Below are 22,873 nucleotides of genomic sequence, written 5' to 3' on the forward strand. Positions count from 1 at the left end.
TGCTTTCTTCACTTGGTAATGCTGTCTGTAGAATGGCCCAAAGGAAGCAGGTTGGACTGTACGGATCGCACTTCACTCCCCCTCACACTGCTCTCCTGCTACTGTTCTGCAGTGTATCTGGTAGACCACTCAACATGTAGATATACTGTGTAGTAGTACACACACACACACACACACACACACACACACACAGCAGTGTGTGTGTGTGTGTGTGTGTGTGTCCAGTCTCCGCGTGGGGGGGGGGGGGGGGGGGGGGGAGAGTGCGTGAAGACATGAGCGATTCTGCAGTTCTCGCATAGTCGCCCGTGCAGATGGGGGGGATCAGGTAGCTTGGACGGCGCCGGTATACCGTGCCCACCATTTAACAAACCCCCACATTTAACAGTGGTCTGTCGGGTCTCCCAACTGTATCCAGAGGTTCACTGAGTCATGTGCTGCTGCCAATGCCAAGAAACGCTGACCATTGTTGACCAATCACTGACCCAAATGCTTCATACTGTTGTGTACACTTTTGCCCCTGAAAGACTCGGGTGGTGCGTTCAAATTGTTAAATAATTACCCAAAACAAACATTAAACATTTCGGTAAGCCATGCATTGGAGGTCTCCGGTCTCCGCCAGGTCAGGTAGGTTATGATGATGATGTCCGTTGATGATGTATTGACACATGACCCCCCCCCTCACACTACATTGTTCCTCAACGTAGTGTGACTTGCAGTTTCACTGCAATCCCACTATGTGTTCATGATTTGTGGCATTTTGTTCTGCTATCTGCTGGATATAGCCTCATTCATGAGGTATGCCGCTTACCAGGTGAGCCATCGATGCAGCCAACTGTAGTACATTGAACATGTAGTGTCAGCTACTTACCAGGTGAGCCATCGATGCAGCCAACTGTAGTACATTGAACATGTAGTGTCAGCTTCTTACCAGGTGAGCCATCGATGCAGCCAACTGTAGTACATTGAACATGTAGTGTCAGCTTCTTACCAGGTGAGCCATCGAGGCAGCCAACTGTAGTACATTGAACATGTAGTGTCAGCTACTCAGCTTCTTACCAGGTGAGCCATCGAGGCAGCCAACTGTAGTACATTGAACATGTAGTGTCAGCTTCTTACCAGGTGAGCCATTGGGGCAGCCAACTGTAGTACATTGAACATGTAGTGTCAGCTTCTTCCTGGCTGTTGATAGATGAGCTCCACAGCCACAAACAGCTGTAGACTTTAACAGTTTGACTGCGGGATAAAAACCTGCAATCCCCATTTGACTGCCTAGTTTTTCACTAACCTTTGAAGAACATCATCATAACAATCTGCCTTGAAATGGTGTGATCCTTTGTGGTGCCGATCAACAACAAAGAGCGGAGGAGGAACGCTCCCGTGACATCATCCGAACGGGTCACTTATCCCACTCTGTCCGAGTCTTAGAACGTATTAAAAACGCGAATTAAACAATGAAAACATAACTTGTGAATGGGAGGGAAATGCCAAGCTCAGCTGAATATGTACGCACGCACCCACGAGTGGCCGATACAGCAGCCGGATGGGAACCGCGAGGTTCCCAGTTCGATCCTGGGCTCCCCCAGAGGTAGTGCCGAAGTGTCCTTCCTTGAGCAAGACTCTGAACGCCTAATTACTCTCGATGTGCAGGTTGGTGCCTTGCATGGTTTCCTCCACCATCAGTGTGTGAATGGGTGAATGTAATGCACAATTATTAGATGTAAAGTGCTTTGGATAAAAAGCACTGTACATCTAATACACACACGTGCGCACCCACGCACACACGCAGTGGCCAGTACAGCAGCCGGATGGGAACCGCAGACTGCAGAGCTCTGTCTCACCATCAATCTAATTATTCTTTCTCTCTGTGAATACAACTATATAAATCAGAGTAGTGTTGAACCGCCCAATTGACACAATTAAATAGCGGTACTTACTACTTTGGCACCCCTAGCCCCCCCGTGGCTGTGTCATTTTGTCAATGGGTGGCATCTTATTTAGACTAGTGTCATGGAGCAGTGCCCAGTCATGTAGCCATGCAGCAGAGGAAAAGAGTATAGCCTCGCGTAGCCATATTAATATCACTGCATGGATATTACTCTGGTTCCCCTCTGTCCCACCCATTCCACAACAACACTGTTATATTTCACCATCTGATTTCTATAAAGCCTTTCTCTATTCTCTTTTGGGTTTATTTATTTATTTATTTCCCCCTCTGACCATAGGCCTATACATTGCACGCATGCACTCACGCAAGCACGCGCGCGCACTATTGTATCTGGTACTTGCTTCTGAAGCTGGGCATACACTTAAGTCTCAGTCCCTGCTACATTTTCTCCAAAATGGTCAAATGGTTCATATATCCATTCACCTCTTCACTCGTGCCGCGTGGGCTGAGAGGAAATGGTTTTGCCATTGCTCACAGGTACGCTGACGCTCTGCATTTAACAGGAAGGTCGTCATGTGGATCTCATATGTACAGTATAAGTATGACAGGCGCCAGCTGCTCTCAGCCCCCTGGCCTCTATATCGCCACAGAGCTGAACAGCGCAGAGACTCCTGTCAGATAAAAGCCCATGCCAGTATAAAACGGGCATGGTCGTTTCTACAGTGAGTCATGTAGGAGCGGCATTCCACCGGTGTGACACCACGCGTTACTCTGTCTCAATGAGCCTTGATTTTGGAAGCTTAATTCCCGTGTGAGTCTTTTGTTTGCTCTATGACTCTCTCTACCACCTTCACCCCCCTCAACAAAACAAATTGTTTACACAAGAAATGAGCACTCAGGATTTTGTTAAGCACGTTGTTCAGTTGATTGTAAGGACTGTCATTTGAGAAACTCGTGAATATATGGAATCCTTCCAGTTACTATGAACGAAAATACATCGCATGGATGCACCTGGGACGTATCCTCGTTGCACTTTATTGAGGCTTCCCATCATGTATTCTATTCTTTTTTTTCCTTTTTTTTTAAACAAATATGCTTGACCTTCTCATGCCTATTTTTATCTTGTTGTCTGACTTTATGTCTTGTCTGGTCTTGCATTGTGTTTGATATAACCTATGACCTAACTGTAAAGCACTTGATGTATGTCCTGCCTGTGAAGCACTTTGAACTGCAACCCTGTATGAAAGGTGCTATATAAATAAAGCTTATTATTATCTCAGTGATGTATCCCAAGGTCATCTGGGTTTCGGGTCTCGCGAACATCATACCCCTCACTTGGGTGACCCAGCCGGGGTGATCAAGTCCCGACTTATATCCCAGTAGCTACCCTCGATCCAGACCCATTAGGGAAAGACCAGGGTCACACACTCCGTTGGAACCAAGGTTATAATAGTTTTGGTTTTTTCATTATAGTTTAGTTTTAGTTAGTTTTGACATCTTTTTTTCTAATTCAGTTAGTTTTCGTTAGTTTTTAGAGCGGGTTTGCTAGTTTTAGTTTAGTTTTTATTTTGTGAAAATGCTTAGTTTTAGTTTAGTTTTAGTTTTTTCGTACTTTGGTTTATTTGTAGCGAAGTATAGGATTAAAAAAGATCAGAGCAAGTATTGTGTAATAAAAACTCAACAAAAGATACCATTAAAAGTATATATATTCAGTCTCTGTTGGACAATCAACCATGAACACAAGTTAAACTACAGTATAACATTCCACAAGATAGCAGCCTTAAGAGTGCAACATGTACTGTCAGAACATAAATCATAAACTGTGCAACATTGCAAACAAAAACACAGATAAAAGTGCAACAAGAACTGCTATATCGAATACAGCTTTTCAAAAGTGTGTGTGTGTGTGTGTGTGTGTGCATCACACCGTCAGTGTGTGTGTGTGTGTGTGTGTGTGTGTGTGTGTGTGTGTGAGAAATGGATAGATGTACCTGAGAACACAGAGCAGAAGAACATAAACCGTAAATACTTCAGTCAGAGACAGTCAAGGAACTTCTTGAGGAAAACACGACGCTCCACAGAGCATAAGAACATAAACCGTAAAGTCAAAACTGTTTAAACAAAGTCCTTGCAAGAAGAAGAACTGAATGAGGAATCAGCTATATTAAATACAGCGAGTATTGAGTAAGTGAGTGTGTGTGTGCGACTGTGCGTGTGTGCATGCGAAACAGATAGATGGCTGTACTTCAGTCAGACTGACACAGAGTCAAGGAACTTTTTGTTTATCTTGAGGAAAACACGACACTCCAGAGATGTGGTTGTTCTGTTTCTCAAGCCGGATGAGAGCAGTCCACACACAGAGAAGATCCGCTCCACAAAGGCTTGTGAGGCAGGGGCACTAAGAAGATCCAGTGCCACAGGTGCAAGTTTTGGATATACAATCTTCTCCCTTGAGCTCCAAAACTTCAATGGAGTCTCAGTCACACCCTGTTTGATTTCTTCACTGTACTTCTTCATTTCCGTCAACAGGCTGGGGGTAACACTCTCTTCAGGCTGATTTGTCGAGGATGCATTGACCTCCAGACGGGACGCAAGGAAGCGGTATTTCTGGAGGACAGTAGGAGCGGGGTGTGGTGCATTTTCAGTGGCAATGGTGGGAACATCAAGAGAAGCAGTAGCTGGGCTGTACTGAGCTGCCAGGTTCTGCACAAATGACTCTGCTGCCCTCCTCAGTGGCGCCATCTCTGGTGATTGCAGAACAACAGACACACTTGGATCTAGTAGGCAGGCTGCTGCGGGTGTCGCATCAAAGTGTGGGCAGTCAGGGCTGAGAAGGCCTGCAAAGCGTTGTCTTAAAGACTTCAGCATCAGCTGAGCTAACTGCTTTGCCGTGGTAGTTGTCAGCAGGTGTGCCTCAAGGTTAAGCAGGCACGGCAGTACATGTGACAGTGACTGGCTGTCACTCTGAAGCTGGTCTGTATGGATGGCAAATGGCTCAAGCAGCTTGACGAGGCTCTCCATTTTAGACCAATCACTGTTGTGAAGTGTGTCCATGCTCAAGTCCTCAAGCACTTCATTTAGGTCAGCTTTGACCTCCAGCAGTCTTCTCAGCATGTCAAACGTGCTGTTCCAGCGTGTGCTGCAATCGCGGATCAGAGTTTTTCCACACTTTTTGAACATTGCTTCATTTGCTATTGACGATTTCCGCACAGATGCAACCAGACTCCTTGCTCTGGTTATGAGGGAATCAGCACTGGCATGCTTCATCCCATCTTTCAGTGTGAGCTGAATGGTGTGGGCCAGGCAAGGCATTCTCTGGAACTTGTTGTTCTCCACATCTTCAGGCAGGCCAAAGTCTTAGAAGAAAACAGAGAGAACAAACAAACAATAAGATGATTATCCAATGTAAAACAGACAAAATAAAATAAGTTTATAATGATTAAAAAAGTATTCATGGTTTAGAACTTTGTCAATAAAACTTTTTTTTTTTAGCAGGGATTATTTAGAACATTATATTTTATTATATTTAATTTCTTACACTATGAGCTCCATTCAATTCCATTCAACATGGTTTAATATTGCATCTCTATACTAATTAATTTCAATATTAGATGTGATATCATGCCATGACAATAATTATGTTGCCAATGTGCAGAAACTTTTTACACCACTGACATTTTTACATTGAGTATACACTACAGTAGCTAGGCTTATATCAGTAGGCAACAGGCTATTGAGTGAGTAAAAAAAGCTTTTGGTAGTTTTTGTTTTTAAATTATCATTATCCCTTTTAGTTTGAAAAGGATTTTACATTTTTTTCTTCAATTGAACACTATATGGTATTAATATCAATCAAGCCTTAAAATGCTGGTTATATCATTGTGACATGTTATATCCAAAATAAACAAATAAAATACAAATCAATAAAACAAATTAATTTAGCACTATAATCACAGCACACTCACCCATGTCTCCAGCCTCGCCACTCTCCTCATCTTCTGACTCCAACTGGTCCTCCTCTGCTTCCAAGATCAACACTTCATCCAGCCCATCATTTCCAGTATCAGATTCCTTACTGCTGTTCCTCTCCCTCCCTCCCACCCAGGGTCCTGCTGTTCCTCTCCCTCCCCCCACCCAGGGTCCTGCTGTTCCTCTCCCTCCCTCCCACCCACCCAGGGTCCTGCTGTTCCTCTCCCTCCCTCCCTCCCACCCACCCAGGGTCCTGCTGTTCCTCTCCCTCCCTCCCACCCACCCAGGGTCCTGCTTTTCCTCTCCCTCCCTCCCACCCACCCAGGGTCCTGCTTTTCCTCTCCCTCCCTCCCACCCACCCAGGGTCCTGCTGTTCCTCTCCCTCCCTCCCACCCACCCAGGGTCCTGCTGTTCCTCTCCCTCCCTCCCACCCACCCAGGGTCCTGCTGTTCCTCTCCCTCCCTCCCACCCACCCAGGGTCCTGCTGTTCCTCTCCCTCCCTCCCACCCACCCAGGGTCCTGCTTTTCCTCTCCCTCCCTCCCACCCACCCAGGGTCCTGCTTTTCCTCTCCCTCCCTCCCACCCACCCAGGGTCCTGCTGTTCCTCTCCCTCCCTCCCACCCACCCAGGGTCCTGCTTTTCCTCTCCCTCCCTCCCACCCACCCAGGGTCCTGCTGTTCCTCTCCCTCCCTCCCACCCACCCAGTGTCCTGGTGTTCCTCTCCCTCCCACCCACCCAGGGTCCTGCTGTTCCTCTCCCTCCCTCCCTCCACCCAGGGTCCTGCTGTTCCCCTCCCTCCCTCCCACCAAAGGTCCTGGTGTTCCCCTCCCTCCCTCCCACCCAGGGTCCTGGTGTTCCAGACTGCTGGCACCTCCTCAGGGAGTAGAGCATAGAGAGGGGAGTGCCGTCTGGTCATCCAGACTGTTGGCTCTCTAACCTGTGACATAATCGGCATCTCAGGCATTCACTGGGCTGAGGGCTGGGGATGTAGAGTAATGGGTTCTGAGAGGAAGTGTAACATAGATTAGAAAGTGTGTGTGTGTGTGTGTGTGTGTGTGTGTGTGTGTGTGTGTGTGTGTGTGTGTGTGTGTGTGTGTGTGTGTGTGTGTGTGTGTGTGTGTGTGTGTTCGTTCGCTGCTGGGAACTTAAGGTATATTAAGTGGTCATTGTACTTGATGTCTTGTCAAGGCGGTCATCTACAAACGCACCCAAGTGTCTGGGGCTAGTCGTATGCTAGCAGTACATGCTGCACGTCTTTCTGTAGTGAGCAAGCAAGCCCGCCAGGGAGGCGTGATGTGAGGAAGAGGAAGCGTTTTTTTGTTTAGCTGTGGAACAATGCTGTGAATGAGACGGCACAGCCTGATCCTGCAACAGGAGTCATAACAGGGGCGAGGGCGAAGGGCTGCTCGCATCACCGCTTGGACCATCTATGAAGGGCCGTGACCATGTGTTCTTACGGGGACGGGTATATGTTGTTTATGGTTTCTTTGGATTGGATGCTTGTTTTCTCAACTTATTTCTAATACAATGTTCCTCAGCTTTTCCAAAGCTACTAGGCTACCTGTTTTGGGATTTTGTCAGACCAGTTTATCACCAGTCCACTGACACTAATCTGACTAAGCATCCGAAAAATATACCACTACTACTGTAGCAAATACCACTACAACTAAAGGGAACACAATTATTATTATTGTTGTTATTATTAAATGCAGGGCTGCAACTATTGATTAGCTTCTTACTAATTATTCTAATATGTTTTCAATGATTTCAGAAAGGATGCAAGTTGGGAATGCATGCCCCACCCGGTTATACAATACCCTTTGTATCTGTTATAAGAGGATTTGTTGTACTTCTGTCTGTCCATCTAGGGCTGGACAAGAGCACTGTATGTCCTCTCCTAACTCTCAACTCGGATATCACATCCTTTAGTGGCAAAGAATGCTGATCCTTGAGTGAAAGAAGCTCCTCTGGATGTATGTGAGCCCTGGCCCGCGGGCTCTGCCTGCTGTAGGCCCGTGTCCATTCTGTGTCCCCTTGGTACATCCATCCAGCCTTGTCCCGTGATAAACCCCTCAAAGACACGGAAGGTGCTCGTTGCACCCTGTGTCTTCATCGTGCTGTGTGTCCTGTTGTTGTGTCTCCAATTCCAGTGTTCCACATTGTCTGTTGTTCTGAACTGCCGGCCGCTCGGTCAGAAAAAGTAGCAAAAAAAACATGGGCTAATGATGCCAAAGGCAGATCGCATTGCCAAACATGGCCCAGAAGGTTTTGATGCAAAAGGAAAGGGGAAATGGTTAAGAAAGAACAGCTGCATGCTCTCCAACACATCTACTCTTGCAAGCACGGGAAAGATGTCTTTGTCCATCCTTCTGTCTCTCTTTCCGTCTGTCTGTCTGTCTATCTATCTTATTACCAGTAAGACACCTTAAAGCCAAAGGGCGAGGTCGTGAGAGCGCCCCTCACTCCACAGAGGTGCGATTTTTTTAAATTAACACCAGCATTAATGTTACAAACCCCGTAAATGTTGCGTGCCGCACCCTCTGTGAATAGCCTTTGTCCAACATCCCAATAATCCAACATTACTAAGCATGCAGCTGAGTCTTAATTGGCCACATATGTCGGACTAACGCATGATCCCCGTGATATTATTCATTACTCATTTGTTTGAAAACACTTACCCTGGTTAGCTGCTCAGCACATACATGCTGATCTCATCTCGTCACAGCTCCCATGGGAGGTATTGACCCATAACAAATAAGCGATCAGGTACACAGAGGGCGTGGTCGGACAAGATACTGTGCGCTTCATTTCAGGGAGGTATTATATAATGTAGCTATGATCCAACATGACACCACTTGGCGACCTATTAAATGTATCTCAAAAGATCTCTTCCGTTTTTATGTCTTCTGCATCCTGGTTGAGTTGCATTTAATTGAAGTCCAAGTCATGGCGCACACACAAGCAGCAGGTTATGCTCCAGGCTGCTGGTGGTGGCTTTTTAGGTCACTGAACACTTCTGTCTTATCTGTGTCGTATTTTATTGCAGATAGACAGGTTTTCCATCCTGACCATTTGGTTGTCAGAAAGTCTGAAAGTCTAGTGTCTAAAGTGCTGCAAGAGCTAGTGGAAGTTCTTTGTTGGCTCTGAAAGGCTGGGCCCTTACGTCTTTTTTCTTTCTTTCTTTTGCAAGACTACCTTCACCCTGTTTTTAATGCCTACACAGTACACAGCCAAAATCTCACTCCAGTGTTGAACATTTTCTTGTAAACTAAACACCCCTTTGACCGTATTGTTGACCATACTAATATTTAGTAACACTTGACATTTGAGGGCTTAATGCTGTGTGGGTATAATGGCAGAGCTGTGTGGGTATAATGGCAGAGCGCCGCTGACACAGAAAACACATCAGCTCATTAAAGGGGAAAAAAATAAAAAGAATCAAGCCAGTATTTATCCCTTGATGTTTAAATATTTGACATGGATGTCCAATGGAATTTTAAACCACTGTTTTCTATCAGGGTTTGGGATGAATAACTGCAATTTACACATTGAAAATGTTTCCCCTGGATTTTTATGCTGTCACAATGTATTGGTTTAAAACATTTAGGTTTTAAGTTATTTAAACCCAGTTGCTGTTTTATATGATTCCTGTAAAGACTACACACAGTACGTTTTGGATTAAGGCCACATATTTTATTGTGATGAGCACAAATTGTCAAAGTTATCATGTCGTGTCAAACTGATCTCACAAGGATTCACTGAGAATCCTTACCTTGTCGTACAGCAGCTCTGTGCAGGAGGATGGAAAGCCAACAGTTTAGGTTCCCTGCCAACACCCACCTTCACACTCCCCCCTGTCTGTCCCCAGAGCCCATCTGTCAAATAGACACTTCTCGCCCCCTCCAGGTTTGTGTTGGCGATAGGGTGACACGTCTCGGTTTCAACCCCTGACAGAAAACAGACGCCGCTTGATTCCAACTGACAGCTCTGTTCAATACCGGTGGGAGAAGGAGGGATGTACTATTAGCCACTGTAGTGTTTCCCTGTTCTACTGTTCCAACAGCCACATACCACATTCCTGTTTTCACTGTTCTAAAATATTGAGTATGGGGCCTAATGCATTGGTTTATGGCCTTCCCATAATAACGTTACACTGATTTGACACTGGGACAACTGGGAATTAGGAGAGGCGATCTGGGCCCTACAAAAGAGATTAGTTTGCTTCCAAAATAGCGGAGCAGATTAATGATATAATGCAAGCACGACATTTGGCACAAATTCTCTCTAAGGGCCACTCTTATGGAAAAGGCGCTGGCCAGGCCACTCAAAATTCCAAGATGGCGACTATTTTGTTCAACATGTCAGCCGCCTTAGTGGGCAGATAATGATATGATCAGTGTCGGCTGATCACTTAACAAAACTACCACACACTATCGGTATGCGAGTGTCATTTAACTGCTCTCTTGTTTCCTAGTGGGTTGACTGTGGGTTTACTCTATTGATAAATAGGAATTCAATTTCAGATTTAGCCAACAGACCAGAAAAACAGACAGTGCACCGTCACGCAATCACTTAATTTAGTGCACTTAACTTAGCCACACTCTTGGGCCTCGACATTGCGGTTAAGCAGTACTGTGGTGTAGCGCTGCGTAACATCCTTTAGGCCTCCTGGTGGTACAGGACACACACACACACACACACACACACACACACCCTCCCCAAACAATATGCAGTGATCCACTGAGAGCCATTGCAAAAAGGAGGTACTCAAGACTCCCTTGAGAAAACAAGTGTGAATCCCACACCCTCCCCAAACAATATGCAGTGATCCACTGAGAGCCGTTGCAAAAAGGAGATACTCAAGACTCCCTTGAGAAAACAAGTGTGAATCCCCAGCAGACCTCCCTGGCCCTGTCTGTTGATGACCTCTCTTACCCTTTGACCAGCACTAATGCCAACGTTCAGCCTGACTTTTGTGTTCAGCCAGATGATAGATTAAAGAGATACAGATCATTTTAGCATGCTTCTCAGAATACAAAATATTGATGACCATTAATCATTACATGGCATTTTTATAAACCATGTTTATGTTCTGTAACATTAGAGGTAATTTTTTTCCCCATTAGATTTTAATGTTCAGAACCGACTCGACGCTGGGCATATCACTTCCCCTGGTCGCCTGCGACTCGTCTGTAGAATTTGAAGTCTGTCGGTCGGATGTTTTTTGTCGAAATGTGTGAACTACAGTCTGGCAATGGCATACACGTGTCGTGCACAGATGGACAGACTCATTTTATGCATTTATATTAGAATTGATACTTTTATATTTGTCTAATCAGTGTGTGGCATCTTAGCTTGCCAACCCATAATATCTCATCTATTTATCATCATCTATCTATTTCATTAGCTGTGCTGACAAAAACCATCACCACTTCTTTGTTTTCTTCTGTCTAAGGCAGAGCCACGTGTGGGCTTGCAGGCTTAATGTGATTGTGTACAGTACACAGGCTCAGACCTTTAACCTGCTGGTTCCCTTGGGGGAAGGAAGCTGCTGTGGCCGACCTCTGGGAGTGTGATGACAATAGGGTCTAGGTCACTGGCTAGCCACTGTCTGTCTCCAAGCCCCTCAGCTACCAGCCAATTGTAAAGGTGTTCCGTTAGATGTTTAGATAAGCAGGGTTTGGCTTGGTCACATGGTCCATTCTGTTGATTTATAGATGTTTTCAGACCATAGAGTGGGGTTGGTCTTGACAAATGGTCCCCAAACAGCTGCTGTTTCATCAAGTGTCCTGAACAGACAATAAGGCATATTTAACCCCTCAGTGACCCTTTAAGAAAGGATTGCAACAAAAAGTTGCAACAAATCATGTGGTTGTTCTTTGAAGAACTGTAAGTGAAGTTATCCTAAACCATGCTTGGCATTTCTGTACTTGCAACTGAATATGAAGACACTGCAAAATCCTGTGTGTCCGTTTAATTTTGAGAATGTAAAATGTAAATGAACTCTCAGCTGTTTGCGGTATAGGCTGGCTGATTTAGTGTATAAAAGTGGCGTAGAATTTATTTCTGTCCAAGACACACCAAAAATTACACCGTGTGAAGTGAGGGGAGCTCTTATAATCTATTGTTTCATTGTTATTGGGTTTAATTGGTGTAGGACCGAAATAGCCAATTCTGCTTTGTTTAGGTACTGTAACATGAACTCCTGCTTGTCAGCTGTTGCTCTACTTGATCATTCACCAATTTATCTTCAACATACATGTTGTGTCCACTAATTATTGTTAACGTTAGCATTCGCAATGTATTGGATAACACTCCTCAAGTTATAGATGACCCTCTGGCTCTGCCAACCACTGGTATCTTGGCAGCTCCATACATTCAGACTACCCCTTTTATGTATGGCTATTAGTTTGAGGACAGATAAACAAGTCGGTGTGTGTATGCTTTGCAAGTGAGTGCACTACACTTACAGTATGTGTACAATACTGCTTGTATTGTGCGGAGGGGTGTACATACAAGCATGTACTAGTGTATGTGCATTTGAGTATGTACAGTATTGTGTATTTGTAAGCCACCATTGCAGTTGGAATGCATTGGGCCTCAATATCCCAGAAGCCTTTGCATGGCAGTGCGACTGAAACCTTTCCGGTGACGTCATCCAAATGCGTCACCTATCCCACTCTGTCCGATGGAAACCCTGTAAGACTTAAAGACTTAAAAACGTGAATTAAACAATGAAAACATTAACTGTGAAAACGTGTAACTCGTGAACGGGAGGGAAGCTGTTCCAAATCAATTAACTTGTGTAATTCATAGAAAATCACACTTGTGAAGTGAGGGGCACTGACTTATCATCATACATCATCACATTCCAGCCAATCACAATTGACGTCCTCACTTTTTATCTTGTGGTACACACATACACAAAAAGCTGGCTATAGGCCACTATAGGAGTAGGCCTATCGTGCTCAGCAAATCAAATCATCGCTATGTGGTACACACATTGCTCAGCCAATCAAATCATTGCTATGGGGTACACACAAACACACAAATCTGGGCATAGGAAAAGTGTGCCTCGGAGCACAGGTCAGGTAGGCCAATGTGGCCTAGTGGAAATGTGCATGCAAAATTTCACAGAAATCACACGTTCATTATTTTAGGTATTTAGTTAAGATTGGCTTCCAAAGTTTGCAGAATTAGTCAGTTTCTGAACAAATCAGGATGGAATATGGAAAATCGGACAGATCCATGTTGATCACATGTCTATAAAGATACTCTGCAGATTTTGGGACAAAATCTGTCGGAAGCATGCACGCACCCCCAGATTGGACCATTTGTAGAGAACAGTCATTGTTGTTATCACTTTTTGTCTTTTTGATTTAGTCTGTGCTTCTTCACTTATTCACCAGATGGTGTTTTTTGTAAGCAAATTAACAAGCGGAACAGAGAAAGCTTGCTATGAAAACACATTGCTTCCATTAGCAGCTTGTTAAAAGGCCGGCAATGCACCGCACACAAACTTTGCTCAAGCCAAGGTATTTGTTTTGATGCAACTCTGCACCTGCAAATTGCAAAACTCAGGCACAGTTTCCGTCAACTGTTTGTATGTTCCACTTCCACTCCTTTCTGCATCTATTTCATTCAGGGCTCCTAGATTATCACTAGCATCCCTTTGCTCTGTCCATTGCTTCATTGTGCCACTGCCTTGCATCCATTCATCAGCAGCAGCAGGCTGCTCTACCCAGCAACAGAGTCTGTGAGAGGTCATTGATAACGATGAAAGGGGCTTTTACCTCAATGCTGGTGGTGCTGGTGGCTGAGACAGTGAAGCAGTGTGCAGGTTAATCCCTTAATCTCCATTAGCGTAGCTGAGTAACTGGAGAGCCACGACTCCCTCAGTGCTCAACCTGACGGCTACTTAGCACCGTTACCTCAGATCAGCAGTGGTGGCCCACTATAGCAAAAACAAATCACACCTGTGTGAACTGAGTGTTGCAACTCCCCTCTCCCCCTGCCTCTCTCTCTCTGTAATTAGCACTAGGCAACAGTGCAACACTATCTCTCTCTCTCTGTTTCTGGCACAACAGTGCCACTTTTGCCCCTACTGGTACTCATAGCCACACACATAGGTTAACACGGACATTGCTGTGTTCCTTGGAGTGGTTGCACCACTTAAAAAAAAAAGTTTCCCAGAGAAACACAATTTTGGATATTCATTCATGAGTATACTCGTCAATTCAAAACATTCACTGCCATGGAGTCTGGACATAATGAACATTGAGTGTTAATGCCTTGAAATATATTTTCCACCAATAATAAGCTGTCATACAAAGCATACATATCTAGATGGGAGGATTTAGCCCCCTGTCCACATCATGGCCCTATGGCTGAGTTTGTATCTTGTCTCCATTCAGGAGACCGTGCCAAGACTTCAAATCCACGTAACTTTATATATTTCTTTCTCTGCCTTATTTATTTGTTATTTTACACACATGGACACGTGTCCATTTTGTAGTGTCATAGGAGACCTTTCTGGCTGCCTAGATGCAGCGCCCAGGCTGTCGGCTTTGGCTGTATAATTTACTCCGACGAGCAGTTTGTTCGTTTTCACCCAGCCAGCGCTGTAATTTGGTTTCTGTTCTGTTATGTTGGGATTCCATCTGATTCGTTTGGCTGTGTTAAATTGGTCACTCTCACCAGTTCCACACTGGGCAGGGCAGCTGTTATTCTGAGTGCTCATGCTTTTCAGAAATGGTATAACTTGTTTCTCTGTCTCCATGTGGTTCAGGACACTGACATGAAGCTAGTATACAAACTGTAATCCGTGTTCCTGCTGTCCCCCTTGAACCAGACTTTAGCATGAACCTGTGATCTACTTTTCATAATCTGTCATGTCACATTTATGTATATTATGATCTAGAACGTGTACTCAAGTCTACCGAATATCCTAGTTTGGAAATTTGAGAGCTCCACCATAAAGCTTTATTTCCCACAAATGCATATATTTCCCATGTACAGCTTACACGGTCAGGTCATCTCGTACACAAAACTTTATACTTCTACTACTTTATACATCTTTATTTTTTACAGTATCTCTCTCTCTCTGCCTTAAATAGAGCCCGCTGCTGTTCGGAAGGATGGCAGAGTAAGTACATCTAGGCACTGGTTGCATATAGGCACACCACACAGGATATGCCCATTGTTTCAGCGTCATGACCAGCCCAACAGTCATTGCCCAACAGTTAGCGACAAAGTTGCAGGGATTTCAACTTTCACAAGCTTTTATATTATATTATATTATATTTTAGCCAGGCATATGAAAAGGCTTGCGGGGATGAGGGGCCTGGGAACGGAGAGCCGCACGTCACCTGTGCCTCATCTATTAATAATGAGCTGGGAAAGGCTGCAGAAAGAGGGCAGGAGAAGTCTGTGTGAGCGTTTGTGCATCTGGGTTTGGACTGTGTATCTGCCTGCTTTCAACCCTGGTATAAACGTATGCACACACACACACACACACACAAGCTAGGGCAGAGGGTGACTGAGTGCATTCCAGAGTTGGGAGTTGGGACTGGGAGCTAGTTTTGGGGATCGGTGCATTCCCAGCGGTGGCCCCAGCTCTGTCTGTCTGAGTCTGGTGCACAGCAGGAAACCTCATCTCCTTATTGTCTCTGTCAGGCTGAAGGCATGTTTTCGTGTGTGTGTGTGTGTGTGTGTGTGTGTGTGTGTGTGTGTGTGTGTGTGTGTGTGTGTGTGTGTGTGTGTGTGTGTGTGTGTGTGTGTGTGTGTGTGTGTGTGTGTGTGTGTGTGTGTGTGTGTGTGTGTGTGTGTGTGTGTGTGTGTGTGTGTGTGTGTGTGTGTGTGTGTGTGTGTGTGTGTGTGTGTGTGTGTGTGTGTGTGTGTGTCTGTCCGTCTGTGTACAGCTAATCTCTGGCACTGTTGGCCCAACCGACGCAAAACTGTGCACACATACTCTCTGCAGGCCAGAGCTGACCCTTTGCCCCATTTTTCGCATTGGCCTTATGGCCTATTATAGCACCACTATGAGATTTTTGCAAAAGAAAAAACGTTTTTACATTATTCCTGCATATTTTGTCCAAACATTGCACAAATGTCGGTACACATTATCCCTATAGTTGTGATCTGTCCGATTTTTCATATATATTTTCCTCCTGATTGGCCAAGATTGGCATCTATAGTTTGCAGGAGTGGCTCATTTTTAACAAAATCAAATCATTCTGTGAAATTTGGCAGCGCATTCCACTAGGCAGGATCAATATATCCTACAGATTTTGTCGAACATCATGCAAATCAGTACACATTATCTCTATGGTCATGTGATCAAGACACAATGTGAATCACATGTGGCCAAGGACCTCCACCCAAAATGTACCTGACTATAACACGCCACTTCACATGAACACCAATAACTCTTTTACACTAGCTCATACACAAAACTACAGTTTATGCCTATCCTTCATATATCATGTTCCCATGAGAAACAATTTTTGCTACTACTTTGACACTACTTGTGTCTCTGTGTCTGTACATTCATTCAATGGCCCACCATAACCTACCTGGCCTGGCAGAACATGTTTCTAGTTATTTGTTTTCCCTACTCCAGCTAGGAACTCTCCTTTTTTGTGTTCCTTAAAGTACCATGCGTTATGTCATGACCATTTGTCTGTGTCCATCTTGATGACATTGGACATAGATGCACAGGGCTGAGGTGAAGTGAGAGATCAGGGCAGTCACACTCTCCTTATTGACTGTCTGGGTCTGCCTCTGCTTCTTCTTCGCACTCATCTGTTTCCTTCCGCATTGCTATCTCTCCCTCTCATCCTCCTGTAGCCCCCTCCCTCGAGTCCCTCCCAAAATCAGTCCCTCTCTCCTGCTCAGCCAGTGAGGAGGTCAGACAGGACAACTGTGCTGTTCCCGGTGCCTGCCTCTCCTCTGTCTGTCTACTACAGTCTTTCTGTCTCTGTCTCTGTCTCTGTCTCTGTCTCTCTCTCTCTCTCTCTCTCTCTCTCTCTCTCTCTCTCTCTCTCTCTCTCTTTCTCTCTGTCTCTTATCGCTGTCCTTATCCAGCGGGCCAGCAGCGCTGGAGAGTTTGTCCCACTCTAATGTCTAACTAGTGCTACAAAGCAAGCTTTGGCCCACTTCAGTCCACCTGGGGCAAGAGTGACATTTTAGAGAAGGAGAGAGGGGAGGAGAGGTATAGCTGAGGAACACATGCTTTCTTTCTTTCTGTTCATCTCTGTTGAAAGCCATCACATGTTGGCCGTGATGCACACCTCGGGGACTTGCTTCATACAGGAAAGAATGCTTGTCTGCTCAATATTTTACAAGGCGAGCTACGCATAATCTGCTCTTCCTCCTGGTCTCATAATGGGACAGCCAGGACAGACTGACGCGAGGGATGTATGGATGGATTACTGAGGGTTACTGGGGGGAAACTGTGTGGACTAGATATATATTCATAAATACTGCGACCATTATATGCTGTTGTAAACACGCACCACCCAAAAGTGATGTCATTAGAGGAGAATGGATGAAACCTCACAGTAGCCCAATTGAAAATTAGGAGAAAATGTGCAGAAAGAAATGTCATACTCAGGTTTTTAACGGAAGGCATAAATAGACTCGGGTGATATTACCAATGGTGGGGCAGGAGTCGCAGGACTTCTAGGCGTTCTTCTCACTAACAGACACAATGCTACATATTGTCAATGGGAATTTAATGTTTGTGCTGCCAGAAGCAGCGAGTGCATTCTCCGACATTGGCAATGAGACACGGCGCTGCCAGGGGGAGGGCCGGCAGTAGGTGGATGGATAATGACGGCTCCATTCCACGGCACTGTCGGTCCGTTCGACGACTGCGCTCCAGACACCACAATTGCCAGTAACAGCTGCCGGGGGGAGTGGCGGCATCTGCCGGTGAAGTTGGGGGGGGGGGATTATGTCACTCCACTGCCGCTCCATTTCACAACTGCCGGTTAACAACCGCAACGCTGCCTGGAGAAGGGGCGGCATCTGCCGGTGAAGCTGTGGGGATTATGACACTCGACTGCCGCTCGCTTCCGTGGCAGTGCGTTGGTCTGACATGTGTTGCATCGTGCTTATGTTTAGGGTAAGGGTTTGGGGTAGAGTGTCTGACTGATGCCGCCGAGAAACACTACCGCCTGCCGCGGATGTTCCGCGGCTGATGCCATGCGTTGCGTCGTGCTTCCGGTTAGGTTTAGGGTTTGGGGTAGAGTGTCAGACTGATGCTGCCGAGAAACACTACCGCCTGCCTGTTCCACGGCTGATGCCGCTGCCGGAAAATGCACTCGCTCTCCCTCCTAATAGCTTAACCTCAAAAAGATCACTCTGGTGTGATTTTATCATCATACAACATCATTCATCACATTCCGTGCTCAGCCAATGAAATCATCACTATGTGGTACACACAAACACACTAAACTGACCAATCAAATTATCACAAATATTGTATACACAAACACAAAAAGCTGGACATAGGAGGGGCTATTTTAAATGTTAAGATGTTTTTAAGACATTATAATAGTTACACCTCATGGGATTGTTTGCTATGGTTTTGTGTACTTGTTAACGTCCACAGCTTAACTTGTTTTCTAACATCTGTCTCTCTGCCTCTTCTCTTCCAGTCCTGTGTGCGAAGAACCTGGCAAAGAAAGACTTCTTCCGTGAGTGGAATCTGCTTTTCCTTTTTTTTTTCTTTTTTTTTTTTTTTTATACTATTCCTGTCCTGTGTGAGTCCCACATGGATTAGAGAACTGGCAGCGTGTTGGCTCTCAAACTGATGTCACTAAGGAGCTGTCTGTCTGTCTGACATGCAGAACCAGAAGGCCTGTCACGTGCACTGCCAGCCAAAGCTCTCATAATATGTGGAGCGATTAAGTCGAAAAGTGGCACTTGGGAAGAACAAGGCACTTATAGAATATGAATTGAACTGCGTAGAGATCTAGTCTATGTGGTTCCAAGGTTTTATTCGATGCTCTTCTTTTGAAGTAGCATTTCCACTTAATGACCCTTTTGGGCTTGTCAGGACTAGAGCCACGTCTGAGTGGCAACAACCAGTTTTGGAAGCACACTTAACCTGAATAGTCTAGACTGGATGGCAGGTCATACATAGTCAGCATCCTGAGATGCAGATGTATTGTACTAATTGTGCCAGAGGGAAGTAGGTGAAGGGATATAAATAATGTCTGATTTTAATTTAATTTGGTGCAAGACTCACACGCACGCATGCACGCACACGAGCGTGCGCGCACACACACACACACACACACACACACACACACACACAGTGAAATGCTGACTACTTCAAACCGTTTGTCATACAACTCCATCCGTGTTATCAGGGCAGAAGATCTGACTTCCTCTGTCACTCATCTTAATGCAAGCATGGATGTGTTAAGTTTCACCAACCAGACAGCTTTCACAACGGCGTAACCTAAAGCAGCACACGCCCTTAGCTTAATTGCCATCGTTATGGCTATAGTAAGGACATTGGATTGCAACTGACGCATCCTATTCAGCCTGTAGACTCGTTTGTCATTTAAGCCTGATATATACTTAGTTCCGTGTCAGTGTCGCACACCGAAAATAGCAGATTTACAAGCTCACAATGAGCTTGTGTAGCACTGCAGAGTGGCTCACAACCTCAGCCTGATGGCCTAAAAATCTCCCTTGAGTCATAGTGATATCCCTTTGGCTTAGTGGTTAAGATGTTGGCTTTCCACACGGGAGACAAAGGTTCAATTCCTGGGTGTTAAACTTGTATATCGGCTATTTCCAGTGTGCAACACAACGTGCAGCTGACTGTAAATCAGGCATTACCTGGAAGCCTAGGATGCGATTCGATTACTATGAATAAGCGTGGGTTTTTCGTGACAGGGATGAGCTCATCCACTTAAATGCACACCAAAAAAAATAACCAGCCAACAAGGGAACTCCCAACGGAGCAAATGTGACTTAACAGGTTTGACCAGTGTGAGGTATCGGTGCTCAGAGGCACAATCTATAAACAAACACAATGCATGTGTGCATGCGCGCATGCACACCAGTGTTGGGCATCGTTACTTTCTAAAGTAACGTCGTTAGGTTACTGGATTACTGCCCATGAAAAGAATCCCTTACCGTTACAGATTACCTTCTGAGAAAAGTAACAAGTTAGATTATTTTCCGTTATTTTCCGTTACCCGACAATTAAAACCCATTTTGAATGCTTGTGCAAGTTGTTTACATTGTAGGCTATTAGGCTACTGCCTACCGTCATTGCGCCGCATTATTACGGCCCTAATTAACTCTATGGTTAAAAACAAGAATGATACACACCATGAACTGACCATAGACAATATCCCCTTTACATCTCTCTTTATTAACGAATATAATTCGCCACAATCGCCAGCCTATACACGTAGGACTGGACAGAAAGGCTGTTGCGCTGCACTCCAACCAGCCAACAGCGCACATGATGCCCTCTCCACGGCGCGCACCGTGGCGCATGAACAACAACACCACCACCACCACCGTGGACCCACGACCCACGTATGAACTAGATAGTTTATAAGAAATGGCACGGCGGACATCCTCGCAGGTAGTGACAGTAACAGAATGAGAATCCTGTAACCTGTTATTTGGGGGGGGCATCAACAACAGCCTGTTGTTGATGATGAATGTTACTATGAAACTTAAACAATTCATTAAACTAGTACTCATGACGCAGCCACGGAGGATCTACCATGTTTAACGTAATTCCAAAGTCTTTAGCCTACATTGTTTAAGTCAAAGACGCATGCGGTTTTTACTTTGGCTTAAAGCATGTTGTTATTATTATTCTGCTTAGAGTATATTCCACCACCACCACCGGCACTGTCATAGCAGCTACAACCGAAACAACTTCCTCTTCAAAATAAAATCTACTTGTAACAGTACTTTTATTTCTTAAGTGAATTTACAGGATGTAGTAGACGCAGGATGTATAGTAGGCTATACTATGCACTGCGCATTGGGGCTTGGGAAGATAAATCACACAGAAGGCAGGAGAAATAGACTCCGGGCAGTCGGGGCATTATTATTTTTAAATCTTGCACACAAAATGAACAAGGACACATTATAGTAACGGGATTACTGTTTTGGAAAAGTAACTAAGTAACTAACTACTAAATTGCAAAACGAACTAGTTAGTTTATTCCGTTACCAATAAAAGTAGTCCCTTACATAACGCCGTTATTAATAGCGCCGTTACACCCAACACTGATGCACACACACACTCTCTCAAACACACACACACACACACACACACACACAGAGCGTGCCATTACTATGAGACACAGACTAAATAGTATCCCTTATCAGATTTCCCTTTGAATAAGACACTGTGGAAAGACATGCCTTGGAGCCACTCGGCAGATAGCAGCAGTGCTTGTCATTTCCTCTCCCATGTTATGTAAATAATTCGGACTGTAAATAACGTCTCACTGGCAACGTTTGCATGCCACTTCTACTGCATGACTGCATTAGTTGATTTTAATATTTGTTTCCACACAAGGAGGCGATTCGTTTTCAGTTGAAATCATCTATAAATGCAACAATGCAACAACTCTGAGAGTGTGTATCAGTCCTCTGCGTATCTGAAGAACTGTTGTGTGTATCGCAGAGGACCAGAAGGAGTGCAGTGAGCGGAGTGAAGTATGCTGGATCAGCGCTATAGAATACGCAAATCCCCATATATGGTCGGATCAGAGGTTCTCCAGAAATCTCTATAAATTAGGATCCGTGCACATGACCTCGCTTCTCGACCTCAGGGCGTCTGGTTGTATAAAACATAATCAGTCATGTTTGTTTTTTTTGCCACATGACGTCTCACGGCGTCACTTAAACAAACATTAAAAGTCCATAGACATACCTTCCCAATGACAAACAATTATAAAACAACCTAAGATTCTGCAAATCTATTACCCAGTACCATTAATCCAGTACCCGTATGCCATCAACAAGATGTCATAGTACTTCCATAATTGAGCATGCCTGACACAGCACTCCAGTCTCGTGGCCCACTACATAAGACAGTCACAGTGTCGTATGTCTTCTTCTGATGCCATCAGGTTCGGACAGATAGTCATCTAAAAAGCCATTCCTTTGTCTCTGCTGAGTCTGCTCCTCTATATTTTGTCTTCACAGGACTGCCAGATCCATTTGCCAAGGTGGTGGTGGACGGCTCTGGACAATGCCACTCCACAGACACTGTGAGGAACACGCTGGACCCCAAGTGGAACCAACATTATGATCTGTAAGTGCTTATTAACATCTGTAAGCCAGTCACAAACACAATGTGTGCCACTCTAGGTCCTAGACTAGAGTCTAGGACAACTGAGGAGCAACCTGACTTTTTAGCCTTCTGTCATCCCATTAATATGTGAGGCAGATTGTAAAATGTCTTCTAAATCCTAACAGTGTATGTTTCTAATAATATCAGTGGTGCTCAAACGTTTTTCACGTCAAAGACCCCCAAAATGATATGTATTTTTCCTTGTGCAGAACACAAGCTCAGGAAACCACGGTGACGAAGTTAACTCAATTAGACTTGATTAGATATTGAGGTGACTAGGAGACCTGAGGCTTTCTTCACCCTCCCAATAACTGATTGTGGGGGTTAGCAGAGATGGAGTACTCGAGAGGCTGAGGAATTGGGAATTGGCTTTACTAAATTGGGACTTGAAGGGGAGGAAATGTTTTTTCTTTTGTCTTGAAGGGGCATGATTTGTGCAATAATACAATAATACTAATAAATTGAGTTGACTACAGGGGATTGTGGAAAAGGGAAGGGAGGGGCCGGGTCAACCCAGGGGCCAAACTGGAATAGGCACAGTGAACACAGACCGTGGTCATGACAATTCTGTGATGCACATTAGTCTCTGTCTAGTGTGCATTAGGTTGACCTCTCATTAGTCTCTGTGTCTAGTGTGCATTAGGTTGACCTCTCATTCGGTCTCGTCG

General features: G+C 44.9%; 1 protein-coding gene across 2 annotated transcripts in view; it reads left to right on the forward strand.

Moving 5' to 3' along the window:
* Positions 1-22,873, forward strand: part of LOC310859483 (E3 ubiquitin-protein ligase SMURF2-like) — a 102,060-nt gene that overhangs the window by 22,358 nt on the left and 56,829 nt on the right. For both annotated transcript variants that reach the window (XM_083766043.1, XM_083766042.1), the window contains exons 2-3: positions 18,517-18,555; positions 22,058-22,166. In XM_083766043.1, the coding sequence (XP_083622169.1) occupies positions 18,517-18,555; positions 22,058-22,166 (148 nt within the window). The remainder of the gene's footprint in view (positions 1-18,516; positions 18,556-22,057; positions 22,167-22,873) is intronic.

This window comes from Protomyctophum parallelum (assembly GCF_964188405.1).
Source record: "Protomyctophum parallelum genome assembly, chromosome: 5".
Taxonomy (NCBI): domain Eukaryota; kingdom Metazoa; phylum Chordata; class Actinopteri; order Myctophiformes; family Myctophidae; genus Protomyctophum; species Protomyctophum parallelum.